The 20,359-nt window shown below is 41.1% G+C and overlaps 1 protein-coding gene across 2 annotated transcripts in view; it reads right to left on the bottom strand.

Moving 5' to 3' along the window:
• Nucleotides 1–12,221, bottom strand: part of LOC147171381 (rho guanine nucleotide exchange factor 26-like) — a 29,642-nt gene extending 17,421 nt beyond the window's left edge. The window contains exons 1-9 of one of the 2 annotated variants that reach the window (XM_086079857.1): nt 11,974–12,221; nt 10,036–11,413; nt 9,675–9,726; nt 9,424–9,566; nt 6,259–6,315; nt 5,966–6,126; nt 1,370–1,522; nt 1,131–1,260; nt 605–679 (exon numbers count right to left, since the gene is read on the bottom strand). In XM_086079857.1, coding sequence (XP_085935983.1) covers nt 605–679; nt 1,131–1,260; nt 1,370–1,522; nt 5,966–6,126; nt 6,259–6,315; nt 9,424–9,566; nt 9,675–9,726; nt 10,036–11,325 — 2,061 coding nt within the window. In that variant the 5' untranslated portion in view covers nt 11,326–11,413; nt 11,974–12,221. Of the gene's footprint in view, nt 1–604; nt 680–1,130; nt 1,261–1,369; nt 1,523–5,965; nt 6,127–6,258; nt 6,316–9,423; nt 9,567–9,674; nt 9,727–10,035; nt 11,414–11,784; nt 11,917–11,973 lie in introns of those variants that run through there. The other variant, XM_086079858.1, reaches the window with a different exon arrangement.
• Nucleotides 12,222–20,359: the final 8,138 nt, after the last annotated feature.

The raw sequence follows: 20,359 nt of genomic DNA, 5'->3' as shown, positions 1-20,359 counted from the left end.
CAATCAATTAATTGATTGGTAACCCTATTTTCTATTATTTCAATTTTTAGAAATAATCAAATTATGTAAATATTTTCAATGGTATTGAGGATTTTCTCTGCATGTTCTGACGGTGTTTATGCAGTGTAATAATACATTAAACAATTTTAATGTAATTCAGTTTTTATTTTTTCAAATGCAATTTTTTATTACATTTTACTTAAAGTATTTCAATGCATTCATTTATCCATTTTTAAGTCATTAAGAAAACTATCCCAACATGACATAATTTAAATCTTTTTTTTTCCGTGTTGTGCAGTGTTAAAAGGTACTTTTTCTTTTCTTTTAGCAATTACCGTTTACCTCTGGTGTATGTTGTTGCGCTGTAGCCCTTAAAAAAACAAATATCCAATCGTTTCCCCTTGATTCTAATTAGCTGAAAATGACGTGATCAGACCCAATTTCCGATCACTTGATCGGGATCTTATCCTTAATATGTAGGGTTTTGTACTGATCTTAACAAGAATCGTTCAGCCTTTGTGGAGGTCCCCACTCTTCTGGTTTTCAGTGATTAGTGTTAGTGATGTGACATAAATGCAATGTTATCCACTGTTCACTCACTGACCTTGCTGACGGCATGTAAAGCCTTCTTACATTCTTCATACTGCGCCGAGTCTTTAGGAGTCTTCTGGCAAATTGTCTGCAGGTGGCATAGCACGCACACGCAAAAAACAAACAAAAAAAAAGCGGGATCAGTTCATTGCATTTATAAAAGCACACAGCGCCTTATCAATGCTTGATAGCGTGTCGAAACTCAAGAGCAGCTGTGGGAAGAAAATGAAGCGAAACCAAATGTTCTCAGGATCCAGAGGCCTCCGTGTGGACTAAACCCCAAAGGCTCTTGGGAGACTCGCACAACATATTGAAGCAAAAAGGGGTCAAAGTGGAGCACGAGAGAAGAAAAGGGAGAATAATGGAAACTGACAAATAAACATCGTAAAAGATAAGGTAGCTCAGGTCATGACGTAAAGTCACCTGAACTGAAAGTTTGTGAGTCAAAGCACACACCCTGCATGTTTGCTGTGCAACGACATTTAAACAAGTTAGGTAAGAGCCAAAGTCCGCTAATTCCAAAGCTCAGGCACACTCACGTCCATAAGCAACGGCAAGCGCGTGACCCTCTGCATGGGCAGGATGAGGAATGAGATCATGGGGAGGTTCCTGCAGTCAGGGTGGCCCTCGATCTTGCTCAGCGCCTCCTTAAAAACGGGATTCTTGGATCTGCACCATGTGGAGGAGGAAGAAAAAGTAGCTTTAGTAAACCGCCAAGGTCAAAGTGTGAGAGTCGTACATTCTGCATGAAAGCCACAGGAGATAAGATAATACTCACAACAGCCTCTGCAGGGTTCTCTGCTGGTAGACCTCGTTGGAGCAGTACGTCACGTAAGGATCGAAGTTGGATTCGGCGTGCTTGCAGACGATGTCGCTGATGCTTTCGATCACAACGTTGTGCTGGTGTTTCTCCTCCAATTGTTTAAAGAACCTAAAAACGAGGCACGGTTAGCCGCTTTTTGTGAACTGACACAAAATGGGGAGATTAAGCCATCTTCCAAATATTCCGCCCTTGGGGCTCGTACCCGAGGCAGGATGGTGCTCGTGTGTAATAAAATGTTGACCACCACCCAATCAATCAAGAACAATAGCGGTGGAATGCGCAAAGTTTTTATCCAGCTGGTTATCCATCTCTGCTTGTTGCTAATGGCGATACAGGAGAGGAGCAGAAGATTTTGCCGTAAAAGCCATATCGTGCTCTGGAGCTTCTGTAGCGGTGGCGCTGATGGGTCACCAAAACGGTTCCCCAATTTCTCAGATGGAAGAAAACAAAAATAAGAGGGAGGGGGGAAAAACTGCCCGAGACCCTAATGAGGACAAAATGAGTTCACCCATATGATATTGAGTCATCATGCTTCGGACCCTGGCAGTACAGTATCAGGCTTTAACCAATGAAAAACACAATAGAACTGCGAGTCGGTACTATCCGGTGTAATAAGGGGGGCATGAGCTCTAGGCGCTAAGGGAACATGCAGGACATGACAGATGCTGGAGTCGGCAAGGCAGGAAACATCCCCGACACCTTTCTCTTGTAAGATCACAGAAGAGGAACTCCACACCTCTTAAAATAGAGACACGGTCCAACATTAAACACAACAACAGAGGCTTTTCCCCTTCCTGAGGAGCAGCAGATGGTCTGTTTAACAGCATGAAACATTTAGCATGTCATGCGAAGGTGGCAAACAGGAACAAACCTTGACCAGCTGTGCACCCGACTGTGCCACTCCACATGCAAACACATGGAATGTCTATCTATAGGAGACAATGCTTTTTAGGAAACCCCCCCCCCCCCCCAATCTCCAAATGAGGACACGTCTACACTAGCTCAAAGGCTGCGTGAGTTATCCTAAACATCTATTCTAGGTCCTAACAGGTCAAGGATGTAGGATCCCACTGGGGGCGAAACTCACTGACCCGACTTCTGTGGCTTCATGTTGTTGTCGTGAGGGAATGCGGACGGTGACGCGACTAAGCCTTAAGGCGTTTGAATTTGGGATATGTATAGAAACAATGTAAAAAATAAAAAAAGACCTAGGGATGTCAGTTGATTTAATATTTCAATCGTGATTAATCCTATAACTTTAATAATTAACTCATGATTAATTGCAAATTAATCGCACATTTTATATCTAATAAAATAAAATGTACAATAAAATAGTTTTTTCCTCATGGTTTTTGATACTCTTGTTAGCGTAAAAGTAGAAAAAATACATTAACCTAATACAAATATGTTGGTGTCTTTTAGTTCATTGATAAAGTATTTTAGTAAGTTATTTGTTATTCAAGTTATATAATAGTAAGTTATTTGAAGTTATAAAATTCAAAAGATGTACTGTACTGTAAAAAAAAAAAGTGTGAGATTTTGATTTGTGTTGAGGTAATTTTTCTGCCAGTAGATGGCATACATGTCTAATGTTGGACATTGATGACACACAGTGTAAGGGGCGGGCATTAATCGAGCTCAAAATAAATTAGTGGTGTTAAATTAACTCTATATTAACGCACTAATTTTGACACCGATAAAAAAACAACATTTCAACCATAATAACTACAAATAACGTGCGTACTCAAATTGTGGCTGCCACTGTAAAGCTGAATATACACTGCCTACCTATAATGTTGCATAATTTAACTGCTTAGCCCATTTTTTGTTGCTAACCAAAACATCAGCATCTACTGGAACACATGAACAGTATTTTCCACACACTATCAGTCTGATGGAATCTGACATGATTGCGCAATAATGTTGTGTGTGTCCATGTTTATACTGTGCAACCTTTTAGGCCCATCCAGTCCACCTCAGCTCTTGAGGTTTCTCTGCCGTTCCCCGTTCTTTGATAAACTTCAGTTACACTAATGTATGACTACAATTCCACTGTTTGTCAAAATCTGCTCAATAATGATAATGTAAGGAATGCCCGTAATTGATCTTTCTCATAGCATGAGGCGGCTATTCAAATGCAATTAATAACACACCTGCGTGTAAAACACTACTCCCACCAGCTGTCACATCACGCACTGACAAATGTCACAAGACGCCTGCAGGCGTGATGGATGTTTACCCAGCTTTCGTTCACATAGCAAACCCAAATTCCGACTTCTCTTTCTCCCTCGTTTGATTGGTGCTACGGGCCATTTGTATATCTTAGCTGGTCAAAGTGTAGGTGTGGCGGGTATGGCAGAATGGGGCGTGTGTGTGGAGTAAAATGTACAAGGGGTCACGGCAAGTCTCAACAGGGGGGAAGGAATTTGCGCATGTGCATTGTTGCATTTAAGGGAATTAGCGTAAAGCACATGACATCTGTGGTAAAAAGTAGATTTTAAATAAATGTATGACTAATTCATAAATTGTATAATTGGGATGGGTTCTCGCTGAGCAACGGCCAAGTTACGGAATCTGAATATATACCAGAAAACAGTTGTTGATGCTGTTTGAAGCCTGCCAGCATGCATGTGCTCATTTGAACAAGGTCAACCATGACACAGCGACTACAAATGGTATTTAACGGGCTCTTTTTTTCACAAAGGCCCACGGGGGGAAATACTAAAACATGACCAACTGCTAAACCAAGTTTAGGTGCAAAACCCCCGGTTAAATGGTAAGACTCCACCAATCTGAGTGATGCTTTGGAATAATTATTAAAATGGAAACGTGACAAAAAAAATTAAAAGGCTCATACATTGAATTAATGTTATGTCCGATGAAAAGAATGCACCCACTTAATGTGAATTTACAGGACATTTTCTAAATTGTTCGTTCAGTTGAGTCAAACTTGAATGTTGTTGTACAATCTTAGTCCCTGAATAACTACTACGGTTCTGTTATATTTAAAATTAACTCAAAACAGGAAATTGAATTTCCTGTAACAGTTCCAACCCTCCCACCTACACAAATATATATTTTTTATGAATGTCATTAGGGACAAACATTTTTTTTTTTGTAAATTCTCACGTTTGTCGTATCACTATCGGGAATGGGCGTTAGGAATCCCTGGTAAGAGTGTATCATATTTAAATGACATCCAGGGTAAACACTTTCTGGTGCCAGGAATCTGAATGTGCTCTCTGCTCGTTGTGTCTTTTGGTATCACTTGTAAGCGTAAATGTTCAAACACTTTCAGTGAGCTTGGGGAAGAACATTTCTCACTAGTGTTTCCAGGTCACAAACGTCGTTAAAAAAATATCATGATGGACAGATGCAGTCAGAGAGTTTATAGAACAATTGCCAACCGGAACGACAATAAAAATACACTTTTAGCTTTATTTGCCTTTTAGTCTTAATCTCTTCTCAGAATCTGTTTTGTACTGGTCAGTTTTTGAAGGACTAAAACTAGACTAAACCCTTCATTAATAAACAATAACTGGGACTAAATCAGTATTCATTTTTGTCAACTAATGAAAATGAGATCGAAAGTATACTCAATAAAAATTGGACTTAAAGTTATTGACATTTTAGTTCATGAACAAAAACGAGACGAAAATGATATGATTTTGTAAAATTCTGTCACTGTAACACTGTCATGTGACACAAATTAGTCACACCCCCTTTCAAATCTGCAGCTAGCGAGTGCAACATGCACAAGACATGGGACAGGCAAGAAGTGGATTCACGGTGAAAGGTTAATAAAAAAAAGTAAATTATAGTTATAACGTAACATTAATCCAAGGTTTCAACAATGATGTTAATCCGACCGCTAACTAATGCTGGCTAATTTACTAGCTCGTAGCATGGAGCCATCACTTGTTGATATATTGTTTGTTTTTCATCAAAAAGATGAGAACATTTTATGCGAAATAATTTTAGATCCGAAATGTTCAACATAATCTGCTGACAAAAAATATACAGGGCTAAAATGATTGTCTTGACTAAAACTAGATGAATAAAATTATGTTTTCTGGACTAAAATAAAGACAAAAATGCTATATTTATAGTCGACTAAAAATGGACTAAATAAAAACCGGATGAGATTGACTATGATAAAAAAAAAAAAAAACACAAGCGTGATTGAAACTGGACTAAAACTGAGACTAAATTTTTAAATGGCGGATAGAATTAACACTACTGGTCAGCAGAGACCACTGTCAAGCTGCACTCTGAAAACAAGCCAGGAGTGTAGAAAGAAGGCAAATGCCCTGGTGTTTATCGACACGCCTCACATGGAAGTGAGTGCGCTCTCCCAAGTGTTGAAGTGCTATTAAATGCAGAATTAGCCGGCTCATTTGCCGAAAGCAAAATACCACAAACTTTTTACGAGGCGCACAGGAGTAGGCAAAAAAACCAGCACTTTTGTTATTGTAGTTAATTTTAGTTGACTAGCAAAAATAGGCAGAGCATCACCAAAACATTGTCAGGTGTATGTTTTCTATCTCTTACTTTTTGCTGGCCTCGCAGACGTCGGTGATGTTGGAGAAGAGGTGGTGATGTTCCGTCTTGGTCATGGCCTCGCTGAGCTCCGGCGAGTTCTTGAACATGCGGATCAGGATCTCCAGACTGTGGAGGTACGAGTGCTCGGAGGAGATCACCTCGAAGATGGCCTGAGGAGGAGTTCTGCTTTATTCGTCATGGCAGTGTTTCAAATGTACCGGAAGGGCAAAAGTATTGAGGAACTGATGAATTTGGCAACCGTTCCACAAGGCGCCAAAGTAAGTGTAAAATATAATCAATACCTCTTGTCTTTTGCGTTCTTCCTGACTCATCCGATCAGAAAGACCGCTTTTCTTCACCTTGGGGGAGAAAACATTTCAGTCAGTAAAACGTTTGGCATCAAGGAGTCTCATTTTCAACCGGCTTCACAGGGGGTTCTCCTCCGCATTTATCGCAAGTGTGTGCTGCTATTGCGTCTGTTGTCCCAGCGTACAATGACCGCGGCACTTAACATACCGCGCTCTGCGGGAAGAGGGGCAACAAAGTTGTTGTTGAAAACGAGACAAGAGATCTTCATTGCATGAGAACGCCCATGGCGACGGATGACACGCTGACATCAAAGTAACAAATCGCCTGCCGTTGTGCTCATTGAATATCATTGGCTGAAAGCACGCAGGGGGAATGTAAAATGCGTTTCAATGCGATCGAAACCAAAGCCATCTTTTGGAATGGACTGGGTGTGAACTGTGAAGCGAGATTGACTGATTCTGCCAGCGCCTTTGTCGGTGAGAAGTTAAGCCTGAATCGAAAGCCCGCCTTATTTATAGCTAGTAAGGCCCCGGGGGCACCTTCTACTTCAAATTCAACATGCAAAACAACTGGCTCAGCTCCAAGACGGCTCCTCATGCTGGAAAGACACCAGGAAGTGATACTGCTCCATCTCTAGTTATCTGGCCTCGCGCCCAAATGGGAACAAACAAAGCAACGTCAAACCTCTTGAGGCTTCACCACACAATGTAATTGGCTTTGTTCAAAATGTTCTTGTTTTATGCTGTACAAATTAGGGATGCCCGATGATGCTATTTTCGACCGATACGATAAACCAATAATTTAGAAAGTGCCGATGTCGATAACCGATAAGTAAGCTCGATAATTGTTTGCAAAATTAACTTGAATACAAATATACTTTCAAGTCCTGCTATAAGTGTAACGTGTACAAATACATTGAAATGTTGTGTAAAGCACCATGAAGCTGAATTTTATTAATATCTTTGCTTCAAAGACAACCAGTAACTTATTTTGAGTTTGCCAAAACAAAACAATCATGTTTTAAAAATGCAACACAAAACTGCAAGGGTATCTTTTGTGAACACGAGGTCGCGCACATTATGACGTCACAAATGTGTGATAGGAGAGGGGAGGGGAGGGGTTGGGCACAAATTGAGCCACAACCATAACAGATGGACCAACATGGCAAATCTATTATTATCGGCGGATTTCTTTATTATCTGGTTTATCTGTTTGACGTCAAATTGGCCGATAAATGCCGATAATTAGCGGCCACCGATATTATCGTGCATCGCTAGTACAAATTAAGCATATTTTCAAGTAAACGTTACAACATAGGGTTTTTATTAACTATTGCCTATACAGCAGTTCATTCTCGCTTGAGGAATGTGAGCTATTTAGTCAAGGTAATTAATTATTTTGACTATTAATGAACTACCTGATATTAGTAAAAAACATTTTGGTGGACACTTCGGACACATAGATGATTGCAGCGGACATGACATTTGCGCGTCCAAACCAATAAAAACGCATAATTTGGAGATGTCAACACTTCTGGTTCATGATTGGATCCTAGCTAACCAATCACAATCGCGAGTTGATTTGCATGAGGTTCATTGTTAAAAATGTTACATATAAGCTTGGTAAATTGACAGCACATTACAACCAAGCTATCCTGGCGTCCACTATAAAAAAATTTTTTTTTATTTCATGTTGTTCTTATGTGAGAAAAGAGTCCAAATCAGTTTTTAAAAAATGGCCAGCAGAAAAAAATGTGGGTCTGAAGGGATTAAGCCCATAATCACTCTGAAATTAATTTCTGACACATATTCCAGTTCCAGGGATGAGATCCAATGGAAGCAACTAGTAATTTTGGTTCTCGGCTTCTTTTTTTTCTGTTTTGTATCATTAGAAGACAGTGACATTATACCTGCGCATTCTTCAAAATACCATTTACAGCCAAGAAGGGTGATGATGCCGGGTACATCGTTTCACATCAGTACAGGATGTTACTGTTGTCCTTTAATCTGATCACTTTCAATCTCTCCTTTCACATGTTTTATCACGTCTCACCGAGTAAACAAGCCAATGAGGGTGCCCAGGAATAAACAAACTGGCCCATCTCTTCCTGGAGTACATTCCCTCCATTCCGATTTCTAACTGCATCATGCAACCGTGGCGACCGCACAACCCTCTAAAGGCAACATTTTATGCATAGCTTCAGTCTGACAAAATGAGAGGAGCTAGCCAGTGCACTGGCATATGAGACTATGCAGGGCTCCCAAAAGTGGTCTGGCTGACTGACTTGCCTCCCTGTTCTTGAAGAAGTGCGCCTGCACTCTTGGCTGAGCGCAGTCAACGACACTCACCAAACTTGATATGACGGCATTCTTGAGAATGCGCACATTCCAAGTACTGTACTGTATTCAGCTAAAGAGACAGGATGACAACGGAGGGGGATTAGACCAATTCATTGCGGGCGGATGGTGGAAAGGTCAACTTTCAAATATCAGTCAGAATCAAGTTGTTTTGTTGGTGTTTTGTTTAGATGTCCTATTTACAGTCAGTTAGTAATTTGGTGTGTTAGTCAGGTAGTTAGTGTCAATTATGTTAGCTCCTTAACCAGTAGGTCAGTCAGTTGGTCAGGTAGTCAACCGTAACTTTGCATACTCTGCTCCTTTTTGTTCAAATAGACACCTTTTACACCACATTTTATGGTTACTTTTTGACATTTTTCCTGCCTTTTTGCCCCAAAAAAATTTTGTGGACATTTTATGGTAATTTTCGGGAGTTCTTTTTTTGGGGGACATTTTATGTTTACTTTTTAAACAATTTATTTTCTCCCGTTTAAAAAAAAAAAAATAGTTTTCTGACTTTTTATTTATTTTTATTTTTTTAGCAATTTTGTGGACATTTTATGGTCATTTTCAGGATTTTATAGTATAGCAGACTTTTTCTGCTATTAACATTAAATTCTCTGACATTTTTGGCAATTTCACGGACATTTTATGGTCATTTTCTACTTTTCCTCTTCCCTTTTGGACATTTTATGGTCATGAAATTTTTTTTTCTTCTAAAAAATAAAATAAATATGTAAAAAAATATTTTTTAGAGATCCACAGGCGAGGGACTAAAGAGTCAACATGTGTTTGTAATATCGAGTGTGTGTCATGTCTAACCACAGTAAGCTGGCTCCAGGACGTCCGGATCGGTTTGTATTGTAACACGATGCTGTTATCGGCTGGAGCCTCTCTGGAATCGGCATCCTCATCCGAATCGTTATGTAATGCCTTTTCCTGATAATTCTGGTACAATTCCTCCTCTGAAAGACATTTTTCGAGAAGAAGGGATTAGTGTCTTAAAAAAGGATCGTCAATGACAACACCGGCGGGGTTATGAGTGAAATGCGATACTGAAGGCCTGCTCTCACCTTCGCTGTCAAAGGTGCGTTGAGGGCTCAGAATGTTCTTCTTGTCAGAAATCTGAAAATAGGAGACGACACGTGGGATTGTGCATACCCACCACAAACTCTGGCACCTTCCCCTTAATTGTCTGTTGACCTCTGCCATTGTCCACCAACAGAGCCACTGTGTGTGTGTGTGTGTGTGTCTAGCATTACATCATGTCTTCCAACCATCAAATAATAGATGTCCTTGTAAGGCTTGGTTCTGATTTCTGGAGTAAGTACATGAACTTTTTTTCACCCTGATACTTAATGTCCACTTTGAGGAACGCGCAAGAGCCTGCTATCTTGATAATACTGTTATCTTTATAGGACTTGCTCAGCTTACCTTGCTTTTTCTTGTGCCAGTAAGAGTTGTAGGGCTGTCAGGCTTGGGTGCCCCCGGGCTGGTGGGCTTTACAACGCAAGGACTGCCTGCTGGAGGAGTTTTATTATCGCTATCTAATCCCTTCACGGCAGCCTGGGAAAGCGCCTGCGCCTCCAGATCGACTCCGGTGACAACAGCCCTCCGGTAGGATGTACTCCTCAGCCCCCTCCTTAGCGTCCCCGAGCTTTCATTTTCCCCGTCCGTCCCTTCGCCGTGGCCTGCTCCCGTGGAAAAGTAGGCCCCCGTCTCCACCATGCTGAGGGTTTTTAAAGCTCGCTTGGGAGCATCCAAACCAAGCAGCCCTGCTAACCCTTGGCCTTGTGGTCCGGTTGCGTTGGCCTTGCTCTGTCGACTGCCTGAGGCTAAGCCCTTAGGGATGAGCTGCTGGGTGCCCATCTTCAGGGCGGCGGGGCTGTGGGTGCTGAGGACGATGGATGGAGGGGGGGAGATACACGGGGAAAGGGAAGGAGAGGGGGAAGAAGAAGACGCGTGCCTGGTGTCTTGGGAGATGGCGGGCGAGGGTGACGATTGCCTGAGGAGGGGCGGCTGGATGTCGGTCGGCGATGAGGAGCGCGGTGTCGGGGGGTCCGAGGAGGTGAGGGAGGACAAGGAGGGGATGCTCGAGGTGGAGCTGTGGGAAGGGGTCCGTCTCGCAGGAGGATACGGGCTTGGTGGAGACGAGAAGGACAGTTCAAGGTGGTTGTTGTTAGGAGTGTGTTGAACCGTTTCAGGTAGATTATGATATGATGGGGTCTTCTCCTTTGGCAAATTGAGACTAAACACACTGGAAATGAGGGCTTGAGGAGAGCGGACGTACTTGTCAGGCCAAACTGTCCGTCCATTGCTATGATTTACTGTGCTGTACTCTCCATTGCTCACTTTGTTGCCAATCGAGGCCGATCGGCTGACATCAGGCTTGAACTTAGACAAGGAGAAGCGTCCATTGGAGATGTGCCCAATACTAATACTCCGAACAACTCGGGACTTTTTGGAAGGTTTGTGTAAAACGTGCTTGAGCATCGCCGTGTTCTTGCCCTGAGATGTAACCACCAGTTTCTCAGCCGGCTGGCTCAAGGTGAAAGCGCACTTGTCCTCCACTGGGAAGTCCGTTGTCGTGACCCCGTTGCCCTGGCAACTACGTGGCCGCGGCTTCCTCGAGTCAGGTGGGCTTCTGTGGTTGTCCGTACGGCGCTTCCACAGAGGCATGATGTTGTTGTTGTTGGACAAGTCCACGTCGTTGCCGATATCCATGGTCCACGGGTGTCCTCTTCCCTATCTGCGTCACAGCCGGAAGGCCGCAGCGCAAACACCGCTGCCCCGCTGAGAGCTGATCTCAACCCTGAGGGCAAACAAAGAAGAATAGCAGTTCAATCGGCCATGTTCAGATTCCTATAGTTTGCTCATTGACAGGCAACTAAAACCAATAACATCAAAGTGTTATAAACTTAGCAACAACATGCAGTTAGGAGACTTTTGGAGATCTTTGGTCAACTGAAATGTCCTCAAATAGCAATTGTAAACTGTAAACAGTTGTCCCTCAATACACATGAGCACATCATTGTGTTTTTGAGGTTACAGTCTCGTGACAGTGGGGGGTGGTATTGTATTACAGTACATTGCTTTAAGCATGAGAACTGTTTATTGATAAAAAATTGTGTCAAACAACAAAACAAGGCCATGAGGTACAATGTGCAAAGTTTTATGACTTACGGTGTAACCTTCTTCAAGCAGGTACATGGAGTCAATAATAAGCAGCAAGTTAACGATCAGTTCCACTCTAAACTCCAAGCCTGTTTCTCACACTTGTACCAAAACAAACGAGAACACGCAAAATACTAGTCCTTTAACACCTCAGAAGTAAACTCAATGCAATCATTTATTTGAAAGTTTCATATTCACCTGAAGCAGAAACGTGCAGTCAGTTGACGTGCCGCAGGTCGACCATGTTCTCCCAATCCCCCTCCTGAATTCCGAGGACTTAATCCGACATCGTATTGGGAACCCACGCACGCAAAAAGTGCGTGAAAGCGGATTTGGAGGCGAAACAGCCTGGATTGGGAACAGAGGAGTAGAGTACAGTGCGCGGCAAAGAGCGCTGCTGAGGCGGGGCGGGTTGGACAGGACAGGGGGGTAAGGTCTCTCTGCGCCGGGGGGCGGGGATAGGAGCAGAAAGGGGACACCGCTCGTCCGGTTCTGATGCGGGCCCCCAAGTGGGCAGTATCGACCCTCTCACGAGTCTAAAGCAGAACAATCTGGTGATTACACGTTTAGTGCCTTTACACTTCAAAGTAAAATTAAGACATTTTGTTATTATTTTAACATGTTTACGATCAAATAAAAATACATATAGAGATTAGAATCATACATTACGTTAATTAAATGTATTCATAATAATTATAGTCATTTATTTAATTACACAACCGCGATGTGGGAGATGAATGTTTTTTAACTTCACTTGCTGTTAAGTGTATACGAGCGCTGATGCTCTGTCTTGTGGCCGCAGTCCGCCACCGTGTGGCTATTTACGGAGTTGCAACATACACTGATACAAATGTTGAAGTACGGTATTTTTAAATACAGTAGTACTGGACATATAGCACGTTTGAAAGATTATATAAATGCCTCATAGTGAAACACAGTGAAATGTTTTATCGTTGAATATGTCAGTGCTTCCTTTGACATCAGCCACTTTCCATTGCACAACTGCAAATATAAACTACCCCCTTAGCCACCCAGTACCCTACCCACACTTTTGTATGGGTGCCAGTACCACTTAATGGTTGAGCGGACTCAGCGGAGCACGAAAAAACTACAAGCAGCCACCACGTTTCTTTGTTTCTTGTTTAGAGCAACAACAACAAAAACTAACAACTGTCTATAATTCACAAGAGATAAAGATGACGTTATGATCCGACTTTTCAGTTTGTTTAAAAAAAAAAAAAAAAAAATCTTTGCTCACCATTTTAGAAAGCCAACCAATCTGGCCATTGGCCAATTAGAAGCAAATCATACACCTGGGCATTCAGCATCAGCAAATGGTAAGAAACTTGCGTCTTATTTAGTTTTTCCTACCTCACTCACTATGTTTGTGATTATAGGAGTTCTATCAACCACTATAAGATACAACATGACTACTTTGTAGTTTCAATAAGTCTTTAGTGACTAAATATTTTGGCAAAACATTCTTTGAAGAGATGCTAGCAACGCCAACGTTAGCGAAAAGCGAATTACTGTCGTATCATCCGTGAACTTTTAACACGATTTAAAGAACAATTTCATATTGTATGTTTCAATGGTTCGCGGTTTGGTATTAAAAGTAGCTTATTAACGGACTCCTCATTAAAAGTGTGGACAGGTTAGCCACCCTAGCTAACTATTTGAAGGAAAATGTGCATTCTGGGACTGGTAGTTTGGGTTGAAATGAAATAAATGCCATTAATCTGTGACAACACCTCATAAAACACCACCCAAAAACATTTGGTTTTGTTTTAATTAGAAAAACAGCACTCTATATTATGGTACTAATTAAAACATACAGTACTATTAATATAATTTAAGAGAATGTAAAAAAAAAACAATACAAAAAAAAATGTGTATCATTTATGATTTCATATCGTTCAGCTCTTTCTGGTGTGCATACCTTGGCCACCATGGGGCAGTGTTTAATATACAGTCACGAAGAACATGGCTACAATTGCTCAGTAAACTTACTGCAGTAATATTAATTTTGCATTTAGCTATCAGACTTTTATGAGACAAAACACACATGTAATCACATTTAATTTATGTTTCATTTTGCAGTAAACTTCATCTGTGAGAGGAATACAAGCTTGAAGCAGGCAACAGCCAAGCGCCGGGTCATTAGCCGAGGTTCCTGGGACTTGCAGTAAGTGTTACCTGGCACAAAATATGATCACTGTACATGAATTATTTGAAAGGTTCAAATACGCTGCCAGAAACCAATAATAATGTGCATCATCATTCGTGATATTAATATTGTCATTTTTAGAGCTGCTAAAGGGAAATATAGGGATGTTAAATGGCCTAAGTGGGAAGATTGAGGAATTGGCAAGTATTTACATGATCAACATAACTGAGAGATGATGATGAGCTGGATGAGTCACCCCAGCTGACTGCTGCAGGTGCACAGATGTTGCAACTTCACACGGAAACAAAGTCCAGTCCACTACAGTTCATCTTGAAAGTAAACCAAAAACAGATGAGATGCTTCACTTTATGCTCCACTTCAGTTTTATCAGATGCCAGACCAGTTCTCACATTCCTAACATTTGAAGTATTGCTGTATGTACACAGAAATCAATCTTTGGTGGGGATTACTGCACTAGCCTTGGCGCTTTTGTCTGTAAGCTTCTTAGCTCCGTCCGGGGTTAACCTCGAGAATTGTGCACGCTGAGCGGTGTCGGATGTAACAACACCTCTGTAGTTTTTTTTGCAAATTGAGAAGTCCTGTTGGTATTGGGTGTTTGTAATGAACGTGCCACTGTGGAGCTATGTTTATTTGCGCTATGAACACACACAGTTGGGATAGGGTGGAATTATTTTGAAAATAATGTAGTTGTGATTAGATATGCCTTTGCTTTCTTCATTTGCGACATTCATTAAAGCTCCACCGTAAAGCTGACCTTCTCTACTGCTTTGACTCATTGCCACTCGTCGGGAGTCCTCGCATCTCCTATACTCCATTGCCACCCACGTGTCTCCCGGCCCACCATTAGCGGAGAGCCGCCGCCGGCCCGCCTGCCTGCCATTACATATGCATGAACCATATGTTGCGCAACAACAGCTAATGACCGTAAATGTGTCGGCGGTGTGAGCACTTATGAACCCACTCATTCTCTCCATGTACATATGGAACCAAGGCGGGGGAGCGGGGGCGTCCGTCGCTCACACTGTTGACACTCGGTCTCGTCGTCATGGTTACGGGGCATCTCACTGGTACTGATTAGGTGACCTGTGATTGACTCACCCCCCTCCTGTGTGTTCTCTGTGCCGTCTTGCCCATGCAGGACGATGATGTCATCGTATGTGGCGCCTAGCAGCACTGGTGGGTGCAAATGGAGGTGAGATGGATGCCGAAGCACCTTTGATGGATTGAAATAGGCTTGTGTGGAGATTGTAGCGCTTCATCAACAAGCCACTAGAGGGCCACATCACAACAAGCACAAGGTAAATCAGTCTTTTTTTTTAAACTCCTATCATGACTGATTGTTTAAGTTTTTTTTTAAGTAATCTAGAAAAATTTAATGAAATGGGGATACAACTCTTCTGACGGCCTAATTGTATTTATGTTCATTGTTTTGTTCTCTGTTATATATATATATAATTTGTTTGCAAACCTTCCCTTGTTCTATTATGCTGCAAGTCAAAATGACCCATTCTAAAGTAAAACAAATATATATCATTTTTTAAACTCTGACGGCCTTCTTTTTGCCATATTCTTATTTTTATTATATACATCTATTTGTTATCAATTGCCAGTTAAGAGAGTGAAAATCCTACTTAAATCACCTGTTAAGTACACGGGCTGGTATAGCTCAGTGGTAGAGTGGCCGTCTCCCACCCTAGATGTTGGTTCGATCCCAAGGCCTTGTTGTGATCATGTCGAAATGTCCTCGAGCAGGATTCTGAACCACCAGTTGCTCTTGATGGTGCCATCAGTAGTTGACTTTCTTAACCATTTACAGTACAGGTTTCATGACAGCGAATTTGTATACAATCGCAAAAAAGTCGACAAGCATCAGTTATTAGTAAGATTATTGCATGGTTCTGTCACTCAGAAAACAAATACTGAGATGAGCACATGCACAATATGACAGGAACATGTTATTGCTCCCTCTCATGAGTCTGCATTCACTTTTCATCAGAATTGCATAATTTATCATCTCAGTGTGATTTATTATAACCGGACCCCCACCCAGAAGGGTTCTTCCCCACAGCGATTTGCTCTATGTGTCTTATGCAGTAGTTACAGTAAAATATTTAACAGGTTAATTTGCGACATGCTGGATGTCATTAGGAATAATTACATACCTTTGGGATGTTCTTAGCCTAAGATGCGAGTCTCCAGTTCCACTTCTGTGAAAAACACACACAGATGCACGCACACACACAGCAAAATTAGCCTGCAGTGCATGACTCACCTGGAGGTGGAAAGTATGATTTACAGAACAGCTCAAATATGGTATACACTTGAAAGACACTTTATTAGGGACACCTGCACAACCTAATGAGCTGAATTTCCCCCGTCCCCTCCAAGATTTTCAGTTAATCTAACTTCATATTCATTGTATTAAGTCGTTGTTTTGAAATATATTGTTCTTACTCCTACACCTTTTAAAAAATATATATATATTAAGCAGCAGGCACCATACATGCAAACAGCTGTTTAATAAAAAAAAAGAAGAGAAAACATACGTGCAGATCTTTATTCTGCAACTATATCCACTGTTTCAGCTTCCATTAAAGAAAGGTAAGAATGATGGTACTAGTATGTGTGCAAATGTTATTTTCATTATTCTCTTCCATTTTCATGATGATATTCACATGATTCTGCTGAGGACACCTAAGACACTTGAGTGATATTGACCCAACATTCTGCCTTTACAGGGACAATGCTGAAATTTGAGTTTATTATTGTTGTTTTAGTTTACAGTCCCTACAACATTTTGTCCTTATCTCTTCCTGGATCTCATTAGTGATCTAATTAAATGCCCAATGAGGCTGTGACCTGATGGAGTGAAAGAGGCGGATGCTCATTTGGTGCAAAGATAACATCTGTAAAAAATTATTTATACAACAAATGTCCTGAAAGAGGCAGGAATGTTGTTACGTTGTTTACAGCCTGTGTTTGCATGTGTGTTTGTGTATGGGTGTGTGTGTGCGTATGGAAGGGAGGTGGACAAACATCAATTTAGCCTCACTGGGCGTAAACCAGGAGACACATCTGTTTGGTTTTCTCACGCACGTATTTGGAACCAGCTGACGGCAGCATCAGGGAATAAACTGTCATAGGGCTCATTTACTCCACAACTGCACGGAAGGCATAATTATTGTTTTAGAGATAAACATGGACGGACGGATACACACTCCCACGTACTGTATATATAGACACACACATACTGTAGATGGCTCCAGCTCCAGCAGTTATACTTCATGCTGCTATTTTCATTTATGCCATTCTTACTTGCTGCCAAGGTTGAGAATCTGTTGACACTCATAATTATTGACTTCATTATTACCTGTCAGTCAAAGCAGAGCAATATTTTCTTTATGTAACAAATGTTTTTCTTGCTAAATGAATATCCGACTTGGCTTTCCTGTATAGATTTGACATGTTCTAGCCAGTAGAGACCCTAAATCAGGGGTCACCAAACTTGTTGAAACGGAGAGCTATTTCTTGGGTGAGTACTGATCGGTGTTATTATAGTTTTTGAATTTTCATTCTAGTTAGTTTTTTATTTCATTTTGAGTTTTGTTTTTAAATATTTAGTTAGTTTTAATTAGTTTTCAGAGCAGCTGTGTTAGTTTGTATTAGTTTTAAATATTTAAAAAATGCTTGGTTTTAGTATTAGTTTTTGTTTTACAAAATGTTGTGTATTACTTGTGTGCAATGTTTAATACAAATAAATACCACGGTAAAATAAAAAAAGCAACGCACTTACCTAGCGTTGCGTTTCGGCTGAATTAAATGAAAAAGTAGGCAAAGCGAGCCATCTGAGCCAAAAGTCAACCACGCAAAATTGTCGCCTTGGAGCGACGACATCTGAAGATGCTTTTCTATTGGCTGCTGCTAGATGACGTCACTTCTCTACAACACACTCTCATACGTGCTTATTCCAGTTAATATTGAAATATACTTAAATCACATTTAAAATCAACCACAAACTAAGGACATTTTCACTATAATTATAGCTAGTTTTAGTTAGTTTTGCAAAAGTAAAATGTAGTTTGAGTTTTCATTTTTTAAAAAGCCTTTTATTTTTTATTTTATATCATTCAACGGAAATTTTTAATTTTAGTTTTAGTTATTTAGTTAGTTTTTAATTAACTAAATTAACCTTGGTACTGCAAAGCTAGCAGTTTCATACACATTCATGAAATAAGGAATTTGTTCAAATAATTTGGGGGTAAATCTCATCATCGTCATCGCGCCAGCTAGCATGTCTCCACGAGACCCAGTGCGCACAGAGCGACTTGGCTCAACGCAAGTGAACTGGACAATTGCAAAAAAAAAAAGAAGACAGTTGACGATTCCCACCTGCCCACCCTGGCTACTGACCCTCCCACGCATACTTTACCTCCTCGCTGTAATCAAGAAACTGAAGCCCCTGGTTTTCTTGTCAGGAAATATATTGTACTGTATTATTATTTTTCAAACCACAAATAACATGGTTCAGTGGAACAGAGGAAATGGGCAAGAAATGAAGGAGATAGAGTGGATATTGGAGAGCTTGTTGACATTAATCACCCCATTTGTTGACTGCACTTGTGCATTTTGGCGATAGGGACTCTCCACGCTTAGCTTTTCAACCACAACTAGATATGAAATCATACTGTTGGCCACACATGACCATTAGTTGCAGTTTGACGGTTCAGTCTCATTTGGCTTGTTGCTTAGTGTGTGGCAGTCGGGCCTTGTTCAAAAGAAATAATACATGCTATACATTCTGTTCGCTATAATGTTTAATCAAGGACCCCTGATCTATTTCAATGAGTACTTTTCAGACATGCCAGAGCACAAGCACGCCGTGCTCCCTGTATGGGTTGTGTTCAAAAGCGAGGTGAAAATGCAAGCATGTCATGCGTCTTAATGTCCTGTCAGAGTGTCATGGTACGCTCTGAATAGCTCACTCCTCCTCTGTGTTGCCTCTCACTCTTTCCTCCCACACCGCTCAGCTCGCGGATGCAGCATTCCCGCCTGAGCGTCCCACACTGTCGTTGAATGACAGTTTTGTCTTCGGATGACACATGACAAACCCCTCCTCCTATTTTTTTGTCTTTCATCTTTCATTCCTGCAAAGCGTCGTGTATCTTTCCATACAACAATATTGCCCATGCATGATTGACAAATGGTGGATGCATCACATCACAAGTGCTAGTTTCTGAGAATGTGTGAACACACACCACAAAGTCACTAAAACATCCGCAATAAATCATTTAGCACGCTTTACCGCCAAGAAAACGATGACATCATCAGGATGGCATCACAGTCAAATGTACACTTCTCTCTGCAGTGTGACTAATACCCTAATTGACATTTTCAACTCTATCGCTAGGGAGAATGGAAAAGTTAGGAATATAGGTTTATTTCATTAACCACGTTTATATACCATTAATGCATTTGTTTGCACATACGTTACACGCTCAATCAATTATGGAAAAGCTGGAGACTAGTCGTGTGTCCTTCAAAAGAGTTGCTGCTCACTTTTGATTGACACTGTTAATGTGGATCTCCTAACGTTGTGCTGGTTTACCTAATGCTGTATACAGTAGTGTTTCTGAAGACGTTAATATTTTAAGAACGCACATGGAGGCGGGCACGAGGGGGTGTGTTGTCCATGAGTGAACAAAAGGCACCGCAGTATGAGCTCATCCGTGAAATAGGTGAGCTCATGTCCTGCCTGCTGCTAAAGAGGACGTCTGACAATGGTGGACCTTGGTCAAAAGTGCGACATGTTTCGGCTCGCATTCAGTTGTGGAGGTGTACAACTTTTTCCACAATGTACTGGAATGTAATTACTTTTCTCTGATGGATAGATGGATGGATTAAGGAATTGAACAACTATGGTGGTGGTGGGGGGGGGGGGGGGCTGAAGAACAATGGACACAACTGTAAAATAGTCCCATTTCTAGCTCATGATATCCCATCACTGGTTAACTATTTTTGCGCTATATGGTCCTTTTAGGCTACCTGGATGGATGACAGACAGATATCGATAGATGTCTGGATGGACCAACAGACAGATAAATGACAAATAGATGAATAGATAGAGAGAACGATACATTGAAGGTCAGACAGATTGACATATAGATGAAGGGATGGACAGACAAGGTTTCTCATCCACAGGGGAAGATTTTTATTTTTTTTTCTTGTCCTTCTGGTGGCTTACGATCAGAGGATGTTGTTAATATTTGTCAACTGTAGGCTTGTGAATCATTTTAAGACTCTTCTGTGATTTAACGGTTATATAAATAAATTTGACTCGATAAATGGACTGACTGAGAGACATAAGTGGACAGATGGATAGATACTGCAGATGAATGG

This window comes from Leptonotus elevatus, chromosome 7 (assembly GCF_054856555.1).
Source record: "Leptonotus elevatus isolate MCC_2025b chromosome 7, RoL_Lele_1.0, whole genome shotgun sequence".
NCBI lineage: Eukaryota > Metazoa > Chordata > Actinopteri > Syngnathiformes > Syngnathidae > Leptonotus > Leptonotus elevatus.
The sequence above is the reverse complement of the archived record's forward strand: the minus strand, read 5'-3'. Positions and strand labels throughout refer to the sequence as shown.